The sequence below is a fragment of the Labeo rohita genome, chromosome 5, assembly GCF_022985175.1.
Source record: "Labeo rohita strain BAU-BD-2019 chromosome 5, IGBB_LRoh.1.0, whole genome shotgun sequence".
Lineage (NCBI taxonomy): Eukaryota > Metazoa > Chordata > Actinopteri > Cypriniformes > Cyprinidae > Labeo > Labeo rohita.
Genome location: NC_066873.1, coordinates 37,625,586 through 37,650,935, shown reverse-complemented (window position 1 = coordinate 37,650,935; position 25,350 = coordinate 37,625,586). Strand labels below are relative to the sequence as shown.

At 35.7% G+C, this 25,350-nt stretch overlaps 1 protein-coding gene and 1 long non-coding RNA gene across 3 annotated transcripts in view; both read right to left on the bottom strand.

Annotated features, from left to right (window-relative positions):
* Positions 1–1,872, bottom strand: part of kremen1 (kringle containing transmembrane protein 1) — a 76,221-nt gene extending 74,349 nt beyond the window's left edge. For both annotated transcript variants that reach the window (XM_051111170.1, XM_051111171.1), the window contains exon 1: positions 1,592–1,872. In XM_051111170.1, coding sequence (XP_050967127.1) covers positions 1,592–1,667 — 76 coding nt within the window. In that variant the 5' untranslated portion in view covers positions 1,668–1,872. The remainder of the gene's footprint in view (positions 1–1,591) is intronic.
* A 13,241-nt stretch (positions 1,873–15,113) lies between these two features.
* On the bottom strand, positions 15,114–25,342 carry LOC127166216 (uncharacterized). Its single transcript, XR_007827868.1, has 2 exons — positions 24,904–25,342; positions 15,114–18,346 (listed from the first exon to the last, which is right to left on the bottom strand). It is a non-coding gene; the product is annotated as an uncharacterized LOC127166216 (long non-coding RNA).
* Positions 25,343–25,350: the final 8 nt, after the last annotated feature.

Sequence of the window (25,350 nt, the reverse complement as noted above, 5' to 3'; positions counted from 1 at the left end):
AAAAAAATTAAAAGAGAGCGTAGGGGATTTGCTTCTGAGACTTGAAACACAACACAAATTACAGCTTATGCTGGTAGTGAAGCGATGCGACAAGCTACAGCACTCACGTTATAATCAATGCAAGCGGCTTGTGCATTTCAGTCAAGTCAGATTCATTTACTACAGGGCGATTTTTCAATTAGAGGCGCTTTTAACTACCTGTAATCTAGGAAAACAAAACGCTTTAAGCTAAGTTACGACATTCATATTAACTTTCAAGTTAATATTAGTGTAGTGTGTAATGGTAACAAATGTATTTATAATAGAATAATATTTCAGATTTTGAACAAAAAGCTGGATAAAGCAGTCAATTATCTTACAACCATAACAAAAGAGATTCTATTCTATATCTAATTTTTCTCATTCTAAAAGACAGAAAAATTCCCTAAAATAAACATTGTTTTGTCTTGCCACGCACTTTGATTGGTCGACTGGTTGTTGACGTCACGATTCCATCCACAACCATGGAAAACATGTTGCACTTGCTGTTTATCTGGCAAGACGCTTGCTTTATGTGATCGTTGCTAACATTCAAATATGCCAAAAATGTGGGTTTTGCATAGAGAGAATATGCATGCATTGTGCCTAGCTCCTAAAGGTTGTCTGATGCTACAGATGGATTTATGATACAATTAAAAGTCTCAAGTTCACTTCAGAGAAAGGTATACTTTTTATTGGATTTGTGGTTTCTAAGGGAAAATAATCTGCTGTTGAGCTTTCAGCTACTGTATAACATCTGAAAAGGACATAACTAGCCAGTAAAGACAGTAAAAACAAGCAGAATGAGTTGCTTGAGAGAAAAACCTAAAAGACATCCAGTACAGAGCATCAAAGTAGAGAGAAGTAAATCTGTCAGTAAGAGATAGCTAGAGGTTTTTTTGTAATCCCAATACCAGTTTAATTAGTCAATGATGACACAAAGAGATCCCTTACAGATATTTACAATGGAAACAATAGTTTCTGCCAAAACAGCATTGTTACTGTGGTTCATGCTAGTAAAATAAAACTGTGGTAACTTGTGGTTATCAGTCACCACTGTGTCATCAAATAAGATATTGAAAGCATCTAACTCTCTTTGAATGAGATTCCCAATCACTGTCGTAACTTGTATTTTGGTGGTATATATATATATATATATATATATATGGCCAATATTTAACACTCTGGCCATCACACCTTACACTAAAATCCGCTTTAAGATTCTTTATACCCGGATATGTGATACATTTATCAAATACAGATGAAACAGTTTGAATAAGTTTCGTTTTTCAAGACTTGGCTCTAGCTGAAGATCCATCAACTGCAAAACAGCGATCAAAGAGGGTTCTGGTAATTATTTAGCGCGAAATGGATTGTGTGATTCATAAAACTGAACCAGAGGCAAGACAAGGCAAGAAAAGTGACAGAACGCGCTGCACGCCGCTGCTCATCTCAAGACTGGAGTCGGGACAATGCGAGCGCAACGCAATGCACTAGTGTAAGAAACATCTCATAAAAGCCCAACGACCACCAGAATGCACAAAGTTACAGTTCATAAGGGTTGAGAACTAACCCGTGTCGAAGTGGTCTGAAGCTGACGCGCTGAAGCAGGCAGCAAGGAGCAAAGCTGCGATTCTCCACGAATCCATCGCTCTTCTGTAGTAGGCTATACGAGATCTGAACACCTTCTCTTCCTCTCTTCTCGCAGGTGAAGTGTTCCGAGTCCAGTCAGGTCAGTCGAGCTGATGCAGTGAGCAGCTGAATGTCATGAAATCTCGCTGCGCGTCCGCGTTAAGAGCGTCTGAACTTCTAGGCAGATCAGCGCTGCCCCCAGACACTCACACACAAGACAGATAGCAGAAAAAGTAGGGATCCTATTTCAAATCATGTGACAGGAAATCGGGGCAATAGATTCAACCTGCCCCATGCATGGGGGCATATACCTGTTGCGCGCTGTGGGCTGTCCAGAAATCCAATAGCTCTGAGCGAAACAACACGGAGAGTTAAGAAAATAATCCCTGAAGACTTTTAAATCGCTGTTGCTTGCACTAACAAATATGTGACATTCTAAAGACTCCGTGTAGACGCACAGACAGACAGAGATAGATAGATAGACAGATAGATAGATAGATATACCTTTTAATGAGTTAATGTAAGTTATTTTAAAGTAAAAATAAAAATGAAAAATAAATGACTAAAATGACAAAAAAATAAAAAAATAAAAAAATAGATATGGTGATTGCTTGTGCATTTTAAGACTTGCAATAGATATATAGATAGATAGATAGTTTTTAGGTCAGTAGTTACCTTTTAAGGAGTTAATTTAATGTAAATTAATTGAAAATGTAAAAGTATGCTGTTGTTGTTGTTGTTTTTTTTAAAGGAAATGAGTACATGAAAAATAAATGACTAAAATGACTAAAAAATAGATACTATGATAAATATTGTTTGTGCATTTTAAGACTTGCTTGTGCAATTGTGCTGTAGATAGATAGATAGATGGATAGACAGACAGATAGATAGATAGTTACTTTTTAAGGAGTTAATGTAAATCATTTTAAAGTATACATTTTCTTTTTAAATAAAATGAATACATGAAAAATAAATGACTAAAAAATAGATAGTGTATATTCCTTGTGAAATATTGCTTGTGCATTGTAAGACTTGTTTGTGCAATTGTGATGTTGATAGTTAGTAATCTAATTACACTGATGAAGTAGTAGTTAGTGTCGTAATTAATTACTCTTTTAGAGCAACTTACCCAACACTGAAAGAGAGTTTATTTAAATAAATGTAAAAAATGTTTTGAAAAATTACATGAAATTAGATTAGGACTTTATCATTCCATAAGTTCGTAAATTAGTTTTATGGCTGTGTATATTATTCTGAGTTAATATTTGCCCTCTTTCCGTGTTTACATATGGGCTGAATGTAACCTAAATGTAATTTCAAGCCTGACATCCTTCTGTGGTAAATAATGACACTGTCCACTGGAACATAAGCCTCATTTCAATGTCATACATTCCAGCCCATAAAACAAGCAGCATCAGTTGTGCAGTATGTCTCTCTCTAGTGGGAGAACACATGAATGGAGGATCCATTACCTCAGTCTCCAGTGCAGAGCATGCAGAGGACAGCAGCCATAACAGGCTTCTTCAGTGACTTCATTCACCGCTGAAATTAAAACGAACTCACCCAAAACCCCAAACGGCTTGGTAAAAATAACACTCGCTGCCTGCTGCCTTTTTTTAAAGTTTGAAATGATTCGGTTGGGTATGAAACTGACCATAAGGGAGTGAATCATCAGCCGGATGGTCGGCACACTGTAATACAGATCTGGCTTGAAGATGTCCTAATTTGTCTGCAGATGATACGAACGGCTTGATCCAGTAAACTTACAAAACCCCAGAACCCAGGAAAACCCCAAACCAACATGATTAGATTTGTCTCATGCATTAGCGAAGCTTACAATTACTATTACTTTTAGTAATTTTAGTCTGTAAGATCATTATACCAACCTAGTCAATGCACTCACTTACAAGAGCATGTGACTAGGTCAAAATTAGACTGTCGAGCCCAAACAAGTTACTCCAGGTGTATTCCAGGTAGTTAGATGTGTCAGTGTCTTCAGCCTTTGTCTGATGTTTGTAAGTATATGATAATTATAAGCATTTGCGAGAGAGAGGACACACTCCCCATCCTTATAATAGTAAACCTACATGATCTCATCTTTTCCAATGTCAAATAATTGAAAATGTACATTTCAGTCATTCACAAAATCACATGTATGCATTACAGACTATTTTTTTTATTTTCATATAGCTTCAAGAGTTTACAGTCATTTTACTTAAATTAATATATGAATATAGTATCTATCTATCTATCTATATATATATATATATATATTTAAATAAATATAATTTAAATATGAGGTGCTAAATATAACTTCTAGATAACTTCTATAGATCAAATATGAGACACTGAAGTCCACTGTAATACTGTAAAAGCAAGATGTGCATTACATGAATTAAAATTAGAAAGAAGTTATATATTTAATTAAGTATTAGGGTTGATATTGGTTGAATATTGAACATTTAGAAGGTTCAAATAATCAGTAGTCTGATATTTGATATGCTTTATATTTTTGTCTTAATTTGTCACCACAAAATCCCTGAGATTAAGTATCTAATGCAGTCTTTTGTTAGAACAGGGGTGGCGAACTCCGGTCTTGGAGAGCTGCAGCCCCTCAGAGTTCAGCTCCAACCCAAATTAAAACTCACCTGCCTGTAGCTTTCTACTAACCCTTCAGACCTTGATTAGCTTGTTCAGGTGCGTTTGATTAGGGTTGAAGCAAAACTATGCAGGGCTACTGCTTACCAGGACCGACATTCACCACCCCTGTGTTAGAACATGTTAAAAGCAGGTTATTGGTTCACCAAGTCCAGGATTTTATCATTATGCTTGCCTCTTTAGAGCTTGTATGGTTACCACATTTCCCAAGATCTATACAGATTTGAAGACCTCAGTGCATTAGGGGTGGATATTGAAACTGGAGCCAAGGTATCATTAGTGAGGCTGTGTCTCTCCTTGATTTCACATCTAATCTTTTTATCACTGTCAGTGCAATTATTCTCACCTCACTGTACCTGTTTTAATTTGATTTATTAAGCTAAATACAAGCATACGCCCATCTACAGCAACCATCATGCCTGCTCCTGTTATGCTTCTGAACCACTGCTGATTAGAGTAGATCTTATAGATGGATGGATGACAGACAAAACGATGGACGGACGGACAGATGGATGGATGGACGAATGGAAGGATAAACTGATGGACAGACAGACACATAGACGGATGGACGTACGGACAAACGAATGGACGGACAGACAGATAGCTAGATAGATGGACTGCCGGACAGATGTATGGACGGATGGATGCATGGAAGGATGGATGGGTGGATGGATGGACAGACAAATAGATATAGATTGATGGACTGACGGACAGATGTATAGATGGATGAATGCATGGATGGATGGACGGACGGACGGATAGACAGATAGACAGATAGATGGACTGACGGACAGATGTATGGATAGATAGATAGATAGATAGATAGATAGATTGATTGATAGATAGATGGACTGGTGGACAGATGCATGGATGGAGGGACAGACTGATGGACAGATGTATGGATGGATGGATGCATGGAAGGATGGATGGGAGGAAGGACAAATAGATAGAAGGATGAACAGATGGACAGACAGACAGATAGATAGATGGACTGACGTACAGATGTATGGACAGATGGATGCATGGATAGATAGATAGATAGATAGATAGATAGATAGATAGATAGATAGATAGATAGATAGATAGATAGACAGATAGATAGACAGATAGATGGATGGACTGGTGGACAGATGTATGGACGGATGGATGCATGGAAGGATGGATGGGTGGAAGGACAAATAGATAGATGGACGAACAGACAGATAGATAGATGGACTGACGTACAGATGTATGGACAGATGGATGCATGGATGGATAGATAGATGGATAGATAGATAGATAGATAGATAGATAGATAGATAGACAGATAGATGGATGGACTGGTGGACAGATGTATGGACGGATGGATGCATGGAAGGATGGATGGGTGGAAGGACAAATAGATAGATGGACGAACAGATAGATAGATGGACTGACGTACAGATGTATGGACAGATGGATGCATGGATAAATAGATAGAGAGATAGACAGATAGACAGACAGATAGATAGATAGATAGATAGATAGATAGATAGATAGATAGATAGATAGATAGATAGATAGATAGATAGATAGATGGGTGGAAAATAAAGTCAAATTTAACTTAGCATGAAGACAGAACAAACAAACAAACTATTATTATGTATAAATAATTTAAATAACATTTTTTGTCTGTTTTAATGTAATAAGAACTAGGGGGAAACATGCTTAATAGTTGATCGCTTCCACATACAGAAATTCTATCTCTCGTGTCTCAGTTTATTTGAAGTTGCGTCTTCTCCCTCCAGCAACAAACATATACATAGGTATGTATTCTTTACCCTTGGGGTTTTAAAGCTTTTGCATTCTCAAAGGAAAGATGAAAGTAGTGTTCTTAACCATTCTTAACCTAGAAAAAAAACACCACACACACACACACACCCAGAACACACACACTCATCCATCTCCCTGTGTTTGCTTTGAGCTCTTTAATTAAAGCACAATGTCACCCAGAGGAATGGTTTGTGTTTTTACTACCTCTCATCTTTAAGGCCTTTGAGCTGCGGCCCAGCACAAGCAGAACACCCACAGCAATGATTCACACCTGCTTGGGACGTTCTTCATCGCACCCTCTGATCCTCCTCCTCGATTTAAAAACCTGCAAGAGGAAGAACACATTTCACCTGCGGCACAGAAATGAAAACCTTCGCTCAGGTCTGGTCCGATCTGAAGTCTTGCTGAAACAGCAGCTGGCTAATTTCTGTCATGAGATTCCAGTTGGCTGCAATGTTTTGCTGCTTGTGTCAAACATGTAATGTGAACAGAAGCTTAACTATTGTGTAGATAATGAACCTGAAGTTATGCATAGACATACAGTTTAACAGGGCTCGTGCTAGGCCACATCTCCGAACACAAAAACAGTACAAAAACAGTTGTGTGTGTTAAGGCTAATTACAGGGATTTTTTTTCACTCACAACAGCATTGGTGTGACTAAGAAACCTCTGAGGTTTGTTGGTGGAACAAACTTTTACTTTGGACTAATTACATTTAAAACAATGCAAAAACAACCTCTATGAGGAAACAGTGAGAGGAAAACACTAAAAACTACTACACTGTAAAAAAAACAAAACAACACAATTTGTTGAGTCAGCTTAAAATAATTTGTTACCCTGCTGCCTTAAAATTTTAAGTTCAGTCAATTAAAATAAGTTTAATCAACTTGAAATGTTAAGTTGTACTTAGTAACAACTTAGATATTTGTGTTTGCTAAACTTAACATATGGGTAAGTGGGTTAGCTGCCTTAAAATTTTAAGTTGATTCAACTCAAATATCTAAGTTGTCACTTAGTATAATTTAACATTTCAAGTTGAATAAACTTTTTGAGTTGACTGAACTTAAATTTTTAAGGCAGCCAGGTTACAAATTATTTTAAGTTGACTCAAATTGTTTTTTACAGTGTAGACTAAACTATTCTAAAACTACATTATACCATTAAAGAGTTTGAGGTCAGTATTTTTTTATTAACTATTTTATTCAGCAAGGATGACGTATTACGCAGAAGTGATAGTAAAGGCATTCACAATGTTACAAAAGATGTTTTATCACAAATGCATTGCTGAAAATTCAGCCATCACAGAAATAAATGACATTTTTAAACATATTAACATAAAAACAGTTAACAGTTATTTTAATATTTTTCATCAAATAAACACAGCTTCGGTGAGAATAAGAGACGCAAAAATTTTTAAAAATCTTGCCAACCCTATCTTTTCTAACTTTTTCAACATTATTGTGTATAAAAGCCCCCAGACTCAAAAAGACTTGATATGTGTTCCATTATGAACACCAGGTGTTGATGGCAATAGTCATAATGCAGAATTTGTTTCAAACATATTGCATTTTAATAACGTACCTTTTCTGATACTTCCATTTTGTAGCAGGTGTGTTTCGGTTCCTGGTAATTTTATATTCACTTCAGATCCACTAGCAACCCTTACAAAGGCCATATGGAGCATATCTGGTACTGTCACTGTTGGGATGTAGATTTTTCAGATGTGAGTTGGCATAAGGACAGTCAGTGTCATTTGCTTTTGTTTGTGTGGCGTATTTCACCCAAAAATGGAAATTCTATTAATTTCAACCTCATTTTATTCCAAACTTGTAGGACTTTACTTTCTTCTGTGGCACACAAACGAAGATGTTTTGAAGAATGTTCATGCTTGTCAAGGACTCTCAAGCTCTAAAAGCACAAAAATTAAATTAGGGTCACTGAGCTGATGCACTATAATCATTGTCTTGTAAAGTCATACAATTTCTCGATAATCTGTGGTCATTGGTAAATATTCAGTTTAATAACTCCTTTTATTCAAGGAAGAACAAGTCACACAGGTACTGAAAAACATGAGCAAACAACAACATTTTTGGGTGAACCATCTCTTTAAGATATGTCAAATATTTAGATAATGTCCTTTTGGTGCAGGGATGCATCTCTGCAGTGCTTGAGGCAGAAGTAAGAATTTGAAACATGATGCTAGTTTGTGTTTCTTTGTTTACAGTTAAAACATAAAGTGAGGTGTGAAATGGGTCACCCGATTCATGTCTAATTCAGTTAATGCTGAAAGAAAAGGTAACAAAGGGTGATACTTATGATACTTAATAGACTCTAATATTCTTCTGCCAAGAAGACATTTTTGAGCCTGTACGATTTACTTCCTAATATTATATGTGAAACTACATGTTCATGCATTCAGTCCTGTAATGTAGCATAACATTAAGAGAGATATTCAGCATTGATCAGCATAAAATAACAACAGGTGTTATTAATATTTCTTAAGTCCTTGCAAAATGTCATACTGTGTATGTATAATACATAAAAATTAGAGATTGCACAACCATTCAAAGATTTTAAAGATGTCTCTTATGCTCACCAAGGCTGCATTTATTTGATAATAAAAATACAGTAAAAAACAGTACAATTGTGAAATATTATTACAATTTAAAAGACCTGTTTTCTATTTTAATATGTTTTAAAAATTTAATTTATTCCTGTGATACAAAGCTAAATTCAGCATCATACTCCAGTCTTTAGTGTTACATGTTCCTTCAGAAATCATTCTAACATGCTGATTTGGTGCTCAGTTATTAAAAAAAAAAAACAAATCAACACAAAACAATTGGTCACACTACAGAATCAATAAAATCAACTAGTGAAATTGATTAAATGTGGTGAAATTTTCATCATGTAACACAAAACACATTTTGCCATGAATATACACTACAAACAAACAAAAGAAAAGTTAATGTCCATTTGTCAAGAAAACACTGCAAGAGCTCTGATTACTTTAAAAAACAAACGCTGGGTTAAAAACAACCCAGCGCTGGGTCAAATGTGGATAAACCCAGTAACTAGGTTGTTTTAATCCAGCAGTTGGGTTAAATGTTTAACTCAACCTTTTGGTTAGTTTTATTTAACTCAACTATTGCTTAATAACTACTATATTTCTTGCTTAAAATTAACCCAAAATAGGTTGGAAATTAATATTTATTAAAAAGTTGAATACATAATAATTAATTAATAAACATTTTTTAAATTGCTCATTAATAAATGTTCACCTTTTGATTATCTCTAATGCCTCTAGTAATTATGTGTCTGAATTTTAATTCACAACCTATTTTTGGTTCATTTTAAGCAAGGCATATAGTAATTTTTAAACTATACCTGTTAAATAAAACTAGCCAGAAGGCTGGGTTAAACGTTTAACACAGGGGTCACCAAACTTGTTCCTGGAGGGCCGGTGTCCTGCAGAGTTTACCTCCAACTTTCCTCAACACACCTGCCTGGACGTTTCAAGTATGCCTAGTAAGACCTTGATTAGCTGGTTCAGGTGTGTTTGATTAGGGTTGGAGCTAAACTCTGCAGGGACACCGGCCCTCCAGGAGCGGGTCTGGTGACCCCTAATTTAACACAACTGCTAGGTCAAAACAACCCAGTCGCTGGGTTGTCCATATTTTACCCAGCTCTAGGTTGTATTTAACTCTGCATTTTTAGAGTGCATTATTCAACTGGTAACTGTTAATCATCCCTTAAACGGATAATTCACCCAAAAAATGAAAATTAGCTCATTATTTACTCACTCTTCAGGCATCCTAGGTGTATATGACTTCCATCTTTCAGAAAAATCCAATCAGAGTTATATTAAAAATGATCCTGGCACTTCCAAGTTTTAGAATGGCAACAGGCAGGTGTTTCTCTTCATCAGTCCAAAACAAGTCTAATAAAGTGCATCCATTCATAATAAAAAAAAAAGTGCCTCACACTGCTCCGGGGGATGAATAAAGGCCTCCTGTAGTGAATCAATATGTTTTTGTAAAAAAAATCCATATCTAAAACGTAATAATCACTAGTTTGTGCTAACAGTCGTACACAGAAGCAGCTCCGGGCGGATGATGTATGACGTTGGCGCTGCGCATGCACTGGACAGTCTCATGAAAACCAACGTTAGTTTACAGGAGCAAAGGAAGCAAAGTTTCCTGACTTTAGCAAAGGAAAACCAGTCTCCTCTTGGATTATATCGAAATCCTACAACATTTTTCTTCACAACTCCTCATTTTGAAATTCTAATTTGTGACTGTTGTTTTGTTTTAGTTTGGTTTCTCCATGGCACGTTCACGTACGTCTGAGTGGTGCATGCAAAGTGTCGACTTATTGCATCATACGCCTGGAGCTGCTGCCTTGTACAACCAGTTGGCACAAACTAGATTAAAGTGATTACTACATTTTAGATATGGATATTTTTCTTACAAAAACTCATTGATTCACCACAGGAGGCCTTTGTTCACCCCCCAGAGCTGTGTGAGGCACATTTTTATAATGGATGAATGCACTTTATTGGACTTGTTTTGGACTGATGAAGAGAAACACCCACCTAAAAACTTTTAGAATTTAATACAAGTCCGATTGGATTTGTCTGAAAGAAGTAAGTCATATACACCTAGGATGCCTGGCAGGTGAGTAAATAATGGGCTAATTTTCATTTTTGGGTGAACTACCCCTTTAAGGTCTATTCACACAAACAATAACTATAAAGACAATGATAAAGATATATTTCTTGAAATCGTTCTTAAAATTAAATAATAGCAGAGCCCACACCACAGCTATAACGATAAAGGCACTATAAAGAAACTATATATACGATAAAGAAACTATATCTTTGAAATCACTTTCAGAATGATTTTTTTCCAGCTGATGAATGATAAAAACGTTGACACCCAATCAGGATCAGTCCTACTATAAGGAGCTACAGAATTTAAAGCGGCAGACATGTGTGCGCTTACAATAAACAGACAATACTGTCTGCTGTTGTGGGTGCTAGCATAGTTATCTTTATAGCTATCTTTATAGTTATCATTCTTGGTGTGAACAGGTCTTTTTTCTTACAGAGTGTTATTCTAATGATAAAATCCAATAAACTGTATAGTCAACGACTGGAAAAGCCACTTGACCGGAGGAAACCCATGTCAGACTGGTTTGCACAGAGATGACAGAGATAAAATGAAGAAATGAGGTAGGGGAAAAGTCATATAGCAAGACAGACAGGGAAAAGACCAGCATGTACGTAGTCAGTGTGTCTGTTCCACATGTGACATCACTTAGAACATTCTCATTCTGTTACTATAGCAACACTTGTAGAAGCACAAAAAACAAAGAGAAAAGAAAAGAAAACAACAGAAAAGAAACGTAACTGCATTATTCTATTTGTTTTTGTTTTTTTGCTTTTAACACCATTTAACACTAATTAATAATTATTTCAAATGATTATTTTTTTATCAACCTTAATGTAAAGGTCAATTTTACATACTGCAAATATAAAAATAATAATAATTGCTATATTCATAGCTGAGATACCAAAAACTTAATATTACTTATAATATTTATAATTAGAAATACATCAAAATCATAATTTATTCTATATTTCTTTAACGACAATGTATTTTAATAGTTTATAATAATATATCATGCAAATAATGCATTTTGTTTTCTACAGTGTATCTTTTATTTTTGTAATCTCACACACAGAAAACAACTCAGGAACTTTAAGTTAATTATATAACTAAATAACTCCCTTATCTGAAGAATATTTAATATTCTCTACTACTATGACAGATTGTTTTTCTTCTACAGTATAGAGAAAGTCATATTTCATTTTATGAGACGTGTTTGATTAATAGCTGAGATGGAGAAGGGGGAAACCCTTTTTTTGTTCTCTCTCTCTTTTAACTTGCTTTTGGCAGATCAAACCTATTCAGCCCAGACCATTACACTTAATCATCCATGCTGGGTCAAAGTCATTATCTGTAATGGCAGGGACAAAGCTCTCCCAGATTTGGGGGGATTCTGGGATGGATTTAGATTCTCCTTTAAAGAGAGAGCGGTTCCAGCCACATCAGTCGCGTAAATCAACTTTCATGTGCAAACGTCTGTACGTCGCTGCCCATCTTAACCAGACTTGCTGGGTTTGATTAAGACTTTCTAAGATATGGTTCATCTTTAATGTTTTCAAATAAACCCAGGGTGACTATCAAAAAAGGAGCATGTAATAGTGAGAAATGTCTTGTTGTCTGAGCTTGTCTGAGTTTAAAGTGCAACCTGTACGGACTGAACTCAGACGGAACAATCTAAAAGCTTTTTGTAAAAACAACACTCTTTCAGTTGGCAGGAGGGCGCAGTTACAAAGCTACATTTTCATGGTGGTATACGAGGGATGGCAGAAATATGATAGGCCTTAATTGAATTAAGACACCAGAGATTACATGTTGTCTTCAAGCTTGCTTAGCAAGAGAAATGAGGAGGGAAGGGAAGAAATAAAAAGAACGTACTCCAGTCGGCAAGAATTTGCATGCCCTGAAACAGTGAATCTAGGAAAAAAAGCACACAACCGGAATACGAAGTTTGAGGGAATAAAGAAGTGAATATGCATAATTCCATATCTTCACAAGCAGTGGATGTTTGTTGAGCTGGCACTTCTCTGCAGCTGCCAATTCTTAGAGCTTTACCTCAAAACGGTGGCAGATTGATGGGAGCTCTAATGGTTTCCGTTGTAATGGAAAGGGGGAATACATGTGCGAGGGAGGAGTGAGTGTGTTTTTTCTCCGCTCCCGCTTTTTGCGGTGTAGTAAAGCGAGGTACAGGCCTTTCCTGTGGCCTCCGCAAAATGACGCTGAACGTTAAAAACAGAAGTGACTCAGGAGATGATGAAAGACATACTGTCTGCCTACTTCAGAAGTTCTGGAAAGTTCTGGTGAGGATGAGGATGAAATGTGTGACTGAGTCAAAATAAGAGGTCAATAGTCTACGCTTTATCTCATTTGTGATTTTTCAAGTTTAAGCTCATGTACCTGAATTAGACGACCAACTGCCTTTTGTTCCAGTTTCATTCTTATTACACTTGTTTTGTGGGCTCTGGTGAGCTAAAAACATTTAAGGGTAAACCCCAAAAATAACCCACTCACAGAGTTCATTCTTATTTACTCTTTCTCCAAACTTTAAACATTCATGTTTATGTTCACCTAAACACTCGCATTGCAAATAAGCAAAATGCTCCTCACAATAGAGAAAGCAAACATATTTTAACATAAATGTTTGTTGGAGAAGAAATATTTTTCACAGTCTTCAGTTCTTTCAAGAACTGAAAATATACATTACCGTTCAAAACACTGTAAAATATCATTACAGTTTAAAAGAACTGCTTGCTATTTATGTTTTGTTTTGTTTTTATGGAAAAGCTGAGTGATCCTTCAGAACTCATTAACTGCTAATTGAATAAAATAAAATAATACAAATAAATTATAAAAATCATATAGTGAATGCAAGTTAATAATTATTAATGAAAACAGAAGTGCTAATTAATATTTTTTGTAGATTCCAAGATAAAAATGTAAATTTTCTTTTTTTTAAAACAGAAATTATTTTGTTTTAAATGACAATAGAATATAAATAGTGCATGAGTTGCATAGAGAGAAACAGAGATCAGAATAATTATCAAAATATATTTGGAAAAACAGTTATGAACAGAAATTTTAGGAAGAGTAATTCGTTGAACATTCTCATTGAGAATGTTGGTGGTTTTGTAAATAAGATTTAAAGGGATAGTTCACCCAAAAATGAAAATTCTGTCATTAATTACTCACCCTCATGTCTTTCCAATCGTAAGACCTTTGTTCATCTTCATGACACAAATGAAGATATTTTTGATAAATCAGAGAGCTTTCTGACCCTGCATAGAGAAGCAACGCAACTGACACGTTCAAGGCCCAGGAAGGAAGTAAGGACACTGTTAAAACATTCCATGTGACAGCAGTAGTTAATTTTACCTTAATTTTATGAAGTTATGTGAATAGTTTTTGTGCGCAAAGAAAACAAAAATAACGTGTTTTTTTTTAACAATCTCTGCTCTTTCGGATGCGCTGTGCCAGAGAAATGCACATGCATGCGTCATGGTAGGCTACTCTTGAAAGCACATTGAAGACTGACACGTAAGAGAGAAAACATTTGTATAAAGTCTTTCTTTTTATTTTCTTTGCGTACAAAAGTTAGCTTTATAACATTACGGTTGAACCACTGATGTCACATGGACAATTTATTATTTAATTAAATTAAATCTTTTATTAAAAGATTTAATAAAAAAAAAAAAAACTTAATTTGTGTTCCGAAGATGAAAGGTCTTGGCTTTGGAACGAGGGTGAGTAATTTATAATTTTTTGGGTGAACTATCCATTTAACAACTCCTCTCAACACTTCATAAATCTTCATAAATCTTTTGTTTTTCTCATTCTCATACTCCGACTGCACAAAACAGCGTTTAACAAAAATGGCTTTACAGTAAATCAGCTCAAGCAGAAGTTTACCAGTGTGACTGTTATTCGACGTTATAATATAATATCTAACCTTATTTTTGTCACACTTTACAACAATAATACTGTTTTTTCATTATAGTAGGGGCTAAGTTTAGGATTGGGGTAGGTGTAGACCTTTATAAAACACAATCTTTTCCGGTCTGAGCTGTATCCCCTCTCGCCACAACCCTGTCACAGTGTTTAGGGATGTGCCCAAATCCAAATACCATTCGGAAAGGAAATGAAGTGTACGGAACTCCTTAACGGAATAAATACTAGATTGAGAGGAAAAAATATATTTCAGTGTTTTCTCTCGCTCCCTTTAGTGAATTCCCTCTTACCGAATGCTTACTATTCGGGCACGTAAACAAGCGCTAGCCATCATGTGTATACCAAACCCAAGCTAAACACAAAAACCAGGCTCAACAAATACAAATTCAGATTCATTTTACAGACCAAATACCAAAGTTTAATTGCGTCTACAACGAGATAAAACTGTACAAAACAAGTGGAGATCAGGTGAAACTCTGAAACTGATGTTTACCGGTTTGTCTTCAGTCAGATTGCTTGAGTTCCAACCAAGTTATGTCTGGGAATCCTGACCTTTCCAGCTGAGTTGAGGTGTCTTGATATCTGCCTGGCTGAGAAGCTGATGGATTATAAATAGCTGACATGAGCTTTATGAACATTTACACCTGCACAGAGGTGTCAGACAAACATAAAATGTGTTAAATCCCACTGTTTAACAGGATAAAAGAGTAATGTAATGAGAAATTTGGGCTTTGAAGGTAAACAGGCCAGAACAATTCAGAGATTTACCTACATTTCACTTCAGTTAAACTAATCAAGCTAAATAAACACAAGCACACTGAAAGCTTTCACAAAGAATGTATTCATCTCATTTGAAGTCTAACCCCAAATGAGTCCTGCTCCACTGCATCTCCTTCCCAATGCAGACTAACACATGAAAAGATCTGATATTGGAACAAAGTATGATTAAACATCTTATCTGTGAGGACCACCAGTGTAGAGCTCCACAATGATTGTGCGTTTCACCGTTTTAAAGTTAAGTTCTGCAACCGAATGTTTGGCAAAAGACACGTTCAACATCTGCAAGTGGGATAGAGTGCTAGTTCAAATCACATACACAGTGGAAACACTTCTCGTCAAGTGGTCCATATCATTTTAACTGGGGTGAGTAGCGGCCGCACATGCTGACCATCTATCGCTCAGAGTCATCGGGGCATGGGCCGCAAATACCTCGTTGTTTTCCGTTCTCTTCCCCGCGTTTGTTTTTCAAAGGAAAAGTTACTCCAGTGCAAGTGCTGTGTGGGGACCTGTGGCTAGAACATGGATAGGTTTTCAGTGGACATTTGCCCTTGTACACTGATCCAGAGCCAGCTTCCGTTACACCAGTGCTTTTTGCGGTGTGAGTGTGTAAAATGAGACAAAATGAACACAATTTGAGGCTTTATTTCACAATCAAACTTGTTTAAATGTAATGTAGACGAAAAGATGTTCAAAAACAACTTTGATATAGGAGTAAGATGAACTGCAAACTCACATGAGCTCTGTTCCAAAACCTAGCGAGCTGCCTTGATTGCTGCCTACCAAGGCAACTGCCCTCTAACAGTATTTTAAATGTTATGGAATCTGCAGACTTTAAACTGATCTTGGAGTAACCTAAAACCTAAACATAAAAAAACTAAAAACTATATTAAAACTATATTATACTATATATATCATGGGCATTTCTTCTGAGGAGGCAAGGGAGGCAGTGTCTCCTCAAAATATTGAATAAAAAACTATAGTAGAAAAATACAAATACACCAATATTACAAAATGTAACATTAGTGTATAAGTGTATAAATCACTAGTTTTTCTAAAGAAACATCTTTAGTGACACCAGCAGGTAAAGTTACATCGGGAGTCTACATCTCTCTCACCTCACCTGAGCCTATTGAGTTTTAACAACACCCTAAAGCATGCTGTGAGTTTGGTGGGGGGGTAATTGAGAATGAATGGGGGAAAGTCACATGAGAGGAGCCAATGCCTCCATATGACTGAATATGATTGGTGATTTTTGGCTGTGATTGGTTCATGCGATAAATCCCAGCTCTTGTGTTCGTGCCCATTCCTGAATCAGTCTGAATGAACGATATAATGGCTTTAATGGGAAGACAAATTTTAAAAAGTAAGTAAACACAGATGTAACCACTTTGTTAAATGGCATGAAAACATGATCTGTGTGAATTTTTAGTGAGTAATCAGTTTGGTGAAATTTAACATAAATCTCTGTATCTGTGACCAATATTTACCAAACTTTGATGATCAGCTATTTCAACTTAAAAAAATTAAGTTCAGTTGCTGCTGTAATAAAATTGGCTGTGCAAATCATTTCATTTTAAATTATATTAAACTTTATCTTGTGCAACTTAAAAAAATGAAGCTGAAATTGATTAAATTAATTTGATGAGTTAAAGTAATGGAAAAACATGCTGACTCAATTTAATGATTATATCATTTTTTACAGTGCAGTGCTACTTAGATTTATTAACCATATGCAGTGTTGCCAGATTGGGCGGGTTCCCACCCAATTAAACAGTTTTGAATTTGATTGTGTGGGTGGACAAAATTTGGGCTGGTTTGGGGTCAGTTTGGCAGTTTTCACACATCTAAATTGTATAGGCTAACACACCCAAACATACCCAAGTGTGCATGTACTGCATCCAATCAGTCATCTCTATGTTACTAAATGCTGATGTTGACGTCGGCTGCCGCACTTTTAGCCAATCACACATTGGACACTTTTTGTATTTAAATTGGCTTATTCTGACTGTTGACATTGAAAACGATGCATGTGTTTTTTTGAGGGTGTAGGTTAATGTGATAGTGTCTGCTTGCATATTTCAATCATATTTGGTAATTCTCTTTAACGTATTTGCCCTGATTTTATCTGTTTACCTGGGAAATGTGTCTATATTTATATTATTTTGTCATCATTATTTTTGTCCTTATCAACCTTGATTGACATGGCAATACTCTATTACATTATTTTTTGATTAATTAAAGTTTTTGAGAGATTTTGGCTGGATATCATCCATCCAATCTGGCAACACTGACCATATGTTTGAAATACATTTCGGCTCGACATTTTTTATTTTTCACTGAACGCAGTGCATTGTATTAACTGTGGTTCTTGTGATATTTCAGTATTTTAGAAGGAGCGATCATTTTGCTTTCAGAAGCACTTGATTGCCTTAAAATGGGCAGCTCAATAGGTTTTGGAACACATCTAATGTTTACTAGCCTCAGGACGTGGTGGAGTCTCTCATTTGCGGTTCATTGCCAGACAACAGAAATTTAGAAGCAACTTAGAGGCATTTCACAGCGGTATAAGTCAATGTTACACACCAGGCAGATAATTCTAGAGGCAGCCATTAAACTGATGTGATAATCAGAATTTTTACAATATTAGCAGACACATCAGTCAACACACACACTAAACTACTGTCCATGGACAAAAATTAATTAATGTAAAAACAAAGACTGTTAAATTAGAAGCATGATTTAAAAATCTTTTTACAAATGTATAAGGATGTACACTTGATGCCTCTGGTGAACATCACAGATGTGATCCTTGCTGCTGGTAGGTCACCTTGTCGCCCTGTTGTTTCCTCGCCTCTCTGAAAAAAACCCCCAACATAACCGTTGTTAATACGAATAATCATCAAACATTAGAATGGCTATATTATACATCAGAAAATAGACTTTCAAGCACTGAAATTGCATGTTTGCACACACACATACACAGCTCTCCTCCCTTTGGCTACCCACAGGTGTACAGAAAGTCCTGGCTCTTTAAATCTGTCCACACCATTTTGTTCAGAAACATCCCCAAGGCTTTTTCTATATGACATTCCACAAGCTCATTAAGACTGTCAGCTTTTTCTTGGATGTATAAATCACAGTCTAACAGACAAGGTATGAGAACTAGTTTGAAGGAGGTCGGCCTCTTTTATATAATAAGTATGTACAAACCAAACACAAATGGACCAAAATAAAGTAACAAATCTAATAACTAAACTTAAGGTGCTGAATAACTGATTTATCCAATTATTGTAGATACAAGCAATTTTTAGTAGCCCAAATATTAAGCGTGAATTTGGCAGCACTATATAAACTCCACTCACACTAATTTCTTTAAATGTTTAGAAGCTTCATACGCACCATGAGCCTTCATAATTATAAGATACAGTAAATGCTCAGTGGGCAAAAGTGTTTACCGATAACCATCTCTCCTGTGCGGGCCCCTGCTCTGACTTTGATGTGTGATAGGACCAGAATGAGGAACCATAATAGCACATCAGAGAATCTGTATGTGTGTGTGTCAGTGTTAATGACTTTGCAATGGGAGGGAGAAAGGCCTGCTGAGGCCTGCTGGGAAACCCAATCGCTGGAAAGTACCAGGGTGTCTGGGTCAGGTAAGCACGTAACACACACACATGCACTCACAGATGAAAGGAGGAACAAAAGAAACACACTGATGCCGACACAGATACATATGTGGCGACATAAAGACAGACATATACACCACACACACACACAAAAGCACAGCATACTGTGTGCACAAAAAAGGAACTGAAGTGGAACTACAGGACAAATTTAATCTTTTCCCCTACAGAATTCTGTTTTATCTATGATCAAAATAAAAGGCTGGAAGACAAAAGAGTAGATGCATAAAATTCTGATTATCAATATTTGATAAAAAAGGAAAATACTTAATCTTGGACACACTTCATATCAAGTGTCTTTAACTACCATGTAATAACATTTAAATGAATCATTTGATACAATGCACCTCTTCTGTACAAACATTTTTATTTTATTGTACTTTATTTAAAAAATACCTGCATGTAATTACATCTACTGGATAATTACACTGTTGTTTCACCCCTAAACCTAAAAATTCCACAAAACCAGTCCCTAACCTTAACTGTATTCCACATCAATAGCAAGTGTTTCGCAATACAACATGGATACAATAACATACAAAAACATTGTAACTAACTACTTTTTTTTTTGATACAAGCAGTAGTTAAAGAAGTCTAATATGAAGTAGGACCTTAATCTTTAAAGGAAAAGTTCACTTCCAGAGGCAAAATTTACAGATAAGATGTTCATGTCTTTCTTTCTCCAGTTGTAAAGAACTTATGTTTTTTTTTTTAAGGAAAACATTTCAGGACTTCAGTGGTGCCCATGAGTTTGAACTTCCAAAATGCAGTTTAAATGCAGCTTCAAATGGCTCTAAACGATCCCAGCCAAGGAAGAAGGGTCTTATCTAGCGAAACAACCAGTTATTTTCTAAAAAAAAAAAAAATAAATTACATATACTTATATACTTTTAAACCTCAAATGCTTATCTTGTCTAGCTCTACGTGTACTCTGTGTATTCCAGTGCAAGACAGTTAGGGTTGTTTAAAAAACTGCCATCTCATTTTCTCCTCCAACTTCAGAATCGTCCTACATCGCTGCAGAAGTAAATGTGCAAAGATCTCAAACACCCCTTAGAAAAAAAGATAAAACAGCGATGTAGGACGATTGTGAAGTTGGAGGAGAAAATGGGATAGGAGTTTTTTGACCAACCCTAACTGTCTTGAATACACAGAGCTCATGCAGAGCTAGACAAAATGAGCATTTGAGATTTTAAAAGTATATAAACTGTCAATTCTTTTTAGAAGATAAACGATTGTTTCACTAGTTCAGACCCTTCTTCCTTGGCTGGGATCGTTTAGAGCCCTTTGAAGCTGCATTTAAACTACATTTTGGATGTTCAAACTTGGGGGCACCATAGAAGTCCACAATATGAAGACAAATCCTAAAATGTTTTCCTCAAAAAACAATTACTTTATGACTGAAGCCATCTTGGATGACAAGGGGTTGAGGCCATTATCTGAGCACATTTTTGTTCTGGAAGTGAACTTCTCCTTTAATTCATACTCACTTGAGAAGGAAAATTGCTAAATATTCAAAATTGCTTTTCAAGAACTTACCTTAAATTACCACAAAAACAGAGAGGATAATGAGAATAGACTAGAGAATAGATGGATGGAGAGATATCATAGATTAATTAATGTATTTATTTATTTTTTACTGTTGTTTTTTTAATCAGCATAAATATATTGAAATAATCTTTATTGTAATAAAGATTATACTTAAAATAAAAAATAGTTTTCTAATGGGATAAAAAAAAAAACTTCTCTGAAAACAATACAGTTCTGCGTTTCCAGTAGATTTATTTTGTGTTAAGGATGTTTACATATTTGTTTATTTTTTTTTCTCCTGTATCTATTAGATGACATCCAACGTCCAACTCTATTGGAATCAGTTGTGAGTTAGCAGGAGACAGCAAAACTAGGTTTTGAAGCAGAGCTATTGTGTCTTGGGTGAAGAGTTTACATATTTAAAAGCTTACTTAAAGGAGAACTCCACTTCCAGAACAACAATTCACAAATAATTTACTCACCCCCTTGTCATCCAATATGTTAATGTCTTTCTGTCTTCAGTCATTAAGAAATTATAGTTTTTGAGGAAAAAACTTTTCAGGATTTTTCTCCATATAATGGACTTCATTGGTGCCCCAATTTTGAACTTCCAAAACTTAGTTTAAATGCAGCTTCAAAGGGCTCTAAACGATCCCAGCCGAGAAGCAAGGGTCTTATCTAGCGAAACGATCAGTCATTTTTTTCTGAAATTGGGGCACCAAAAAGTCCATTATATGAAGAAAAAACGTTAAATTCTTTCCTCAAAAACCATAATTTCTTTACGACTGAAGACAGAAAGACAAGAACATCTTGGATGACAAGGGGGTGAGTAAATTATTTGTAAATTGTTGTTCTGGAAGTGGACTTCTCCTTTAAAGTGTACTAGCATGAAGACAGGAATACTAGAATTAGTAATGTGCCTGTGACACATATACCTGCATAAAATGAGAGGCCCTGATTACTTGCCTGTATAACCACAAATATAGGGGTCTGTGATAGTGTGGCGTCACACACTTGAGTTTTATCAGCGCATTTGTACGGACAGGAGAGCAGCGGTACATCCCTCTCAATACAGGTGTGCACATTTGACTCCGGCACTCTCTGATTACCTTCCCCCACAGGATGAAAGAGGGATGGGTTTTATGAGGGGCAGGTGAGACATATTACCCCCCATGGCTGAAACTCTAGACATGATCTAACTGAAGGCTAGAGGCTTTACAACTGGGGAAAAGAGGAGAAAGGAGGGGGGAAAATTACCAGAGTGGGGGACGGAAAAGGTTAACAGAGAGTCAGTTAACGTCTATTTTTTGTTGATGATAATCACTGTTAAACTATTTAAACTGACATGGCCTAAGAACAATTTAAACCCAAATATATGTATCTTTAAGAATAAATCTCACAGGCATGAGAGTGAAAATGGATGAGGAAAGAGAATGGGTCATTTAAATCATGCGTTTACAATGGAAAACAGTTGATCTCTATCATCTCTCTGATGTCTTCTGGGAAGAACATATATATAGGAGATATATCCGGCCCAGGTGAGTTCATCTTTATCACATATCAACATTATATATGACATGAGCAAACATTTCAGTTGGAAAGTTCAAACAAAATATGACGACACTTTTGCACGATATTGTCACATAAAATACTCTCAGCATAAAAAGGCTGTCTGACTGCAGTAATTCATTAAGACAAGAATAGCTAAGTCAAAAAAAGAAAATTTTGTCTCAGTATATATGCAACATCCTGGTGTTTGAAACCCAATTTTTTTTTTTTTAATATACAAAATACTATATTTAAGACAATTGTACTGCACATTCTTTCCCATGCAATTTCAATAAATGAACACTGAATCTTTCAAGCAACATAAAAATATCCTACAATTTAAACATATACCTACATATCATTCAGAACATTTTTTTTAATTCAGCACGGACACATTAAATTGTCAAAAGGGATAGTAAAGACATTTAGAATTTTCTTTGAAACTTTTTATTCAAAGAATCCTGAAAACATGTGTCTTGAGTACCAAATCAGGATATTAGAATGATTTCTGAAGGATCATGTGACACTTAAGTAGGGCCCTATGAAATCCGTTTTTTTTTCCGAATTCCGTTTTTTTTTTTTAATGGTCAAATGACATGTTATTAATCACAATTACAATTATGAAACTTATACAATTTAACATCAATTTATTAAAAGTTTAACAAAAATTACATTTAGCGCTCTATGAAATGTTTTTTTTTTCTCACCTTCTGTTTTATTGTTACCAAATTCTGTTTAAGCATGTCTAATTATTTGAATGCATAAAAACAATATTTTTACAATATTTACATTTTTCTGGTTATCAATTGGAGCCATAAAATATTAATTAAATTTATAATTTAATCAAATGAAAATTAAACTGTATTTTTTGGCAAAGTTACTATTAAAATTTAAACAAAGAATTAAAATTAAAACTATTAGAAATTTAAAAAGAAATACTGTGTGATTATTCCTTAAAAAATAAATTTGAACAATTTTAGTAATAACAGTAGTAGTAATAATATTATGTACACTCTACTAAAATAGTAATATCTGTCCTCAAGTTAAAGCAAACTTTTATTTTTATGGGTTGCGATGAATACCTTTACATTTCTGTGTGTATATGATATGACGATAGTTTCTCTTAAAAGAAATAGCAAATGGTAAACCGCAGGCCTGCGCCATTCACACACACAGAGACACGCAGAACATAAACAATTCATATTTAAATAGTCTTTTTGCTTAATATTTAGAGATACTAGTCCATATCATGATTTGATTTAAGTGTAATGACCTACTTTTGATTAATTCATCCAAACTTTGACAAAGTCAGTGACATTCTGCGTTATACAGTACATTCCGTTTTTATGACTGGATTCCATGATTCCGTCTGCGTTTTCCGCATCGTAGAAATCATAGGGTCCTACTTACGACTGGAGTAATGATGCTGAAAATTAAGCTTTGCATCACAGCAATAAAATATATTTTAAAATATATTAAAATAGTAAATAATTATTTTTAATTGTAATAATATTTCACAATATTACTGTTTTTACTGTATTTGCAGCGTTGATGAGCATAGTAGTTTATCGTTTAAAAATACATATATTAATATATGTTTTTTTGGGCCTTTTTAAACTTTATTTTGACAGTTTGAGAGCAGACAGAAAAGCACTGGGTGAAGAGAGGGGAGCAGGACCTCGAGACGGGAATCGAACTCGGGTCACCGTGAACACAGATGTGCTGTATGTCGGTGCACTAACCACGAGGCCGACAATTTTTAAAAATCTTTCAGGGTAACTTTTATACCCGTTCACAAATTCTTAAAATAAAAAAATAAAAAAATAACTTCAAAATCTGTGTCATAAGCATTGGACGCTGTCTAGTAGGTACTACACTTGGTTTGAAAGCCACTTTGCCAATTATTAAAAACATACATTCTGTATAGTATGAATATGAGTTGTATGAATGAATTCTGGATGGTTAAGTGCCGTTCAAAACTATTCACAGGTATATACAGGTGCATCTCAATAAATTAGAATGTCGTGGAAAAGTTCATTTATTTCAGTAATTCAGCTCAAATTGTGAAACTTGTATATTAAATCAATTCAAGCACACAGACTGAAGAAGTTTAAGTCTTTGGTTCTTTAAATTGTGATGATTTTGGCTCACATTTAACAAAAACCCACCAAATCACTATCTCAACAAATTATAATATGGTGACATGCCAATCAGCTAATCAACTCAAAACTCCTGCAAAGGTTTCCTGAGCCTTCAAAATGGTCTCTCAGTTTGGTTCACTAGGCTACACAATCATGGGGACGATTGCTGTTCTGACAGTTGTCCAGAAGACAATCATTGACACCCTTCACAAGGAGGGTAAGCCACAAACATTCACTGACAAAGAAACTGGCTGTTCACAGAGTGCTGTACTCATGCATGTTAACAGAAAGTTGAGTGAAAGCGAAAAGTGTGGAAGAAAAAGATGCACAACCAACTGATAGAACTGATTCAAGAATCGGTTCAAGAATTTGGGTGAACTTCACAAGGAATGGACTGAGGCTGGGGTCAAGAGCCACCACACACAGACGTGTCAAGGAATTTGGCTACAGTTGTCATATTACTCTTGTTAAGCCACTCCTGAACCACAGACAACGTCAGAGGCGTCTTACCTGGGCTAAGGAGAAGAAGAAATGGACTGTTGCCCAGTGGTCCAAAGTCCTCTTTTCAGATGAGAGCAAGTTTTGTATTTCATTTGGAAACCAAGGTCCTAGAGTCTGGAGGAAGGGTGGAGAAGCTCATAGCCCAAGTTGCTTGAAGTCCAGTGATAAGTTTCCACAGTCTGTGATGATTTGGGATGCAATGTCATCTGCTGGTGTTGGTCCACTGTGGTCCACTTTTTTGAAAACCAAAGTCACTGCACCCATTTACCAGAAAATTTTAGAGCACTTCATGCTTCCTTCTGCTGACCAGCTTTTTAAAGATGCTGATTTCGTTTTCCAGCAGGATTTGGCACCTGCCCAAACTGCCAAAAGCACCAAAAGTTGGTTAAATGACCATGGCGTTGGTGTGCTTGACTGGCCAGCAAACTCACCAGACCTGAACCCCATAGGGAATCT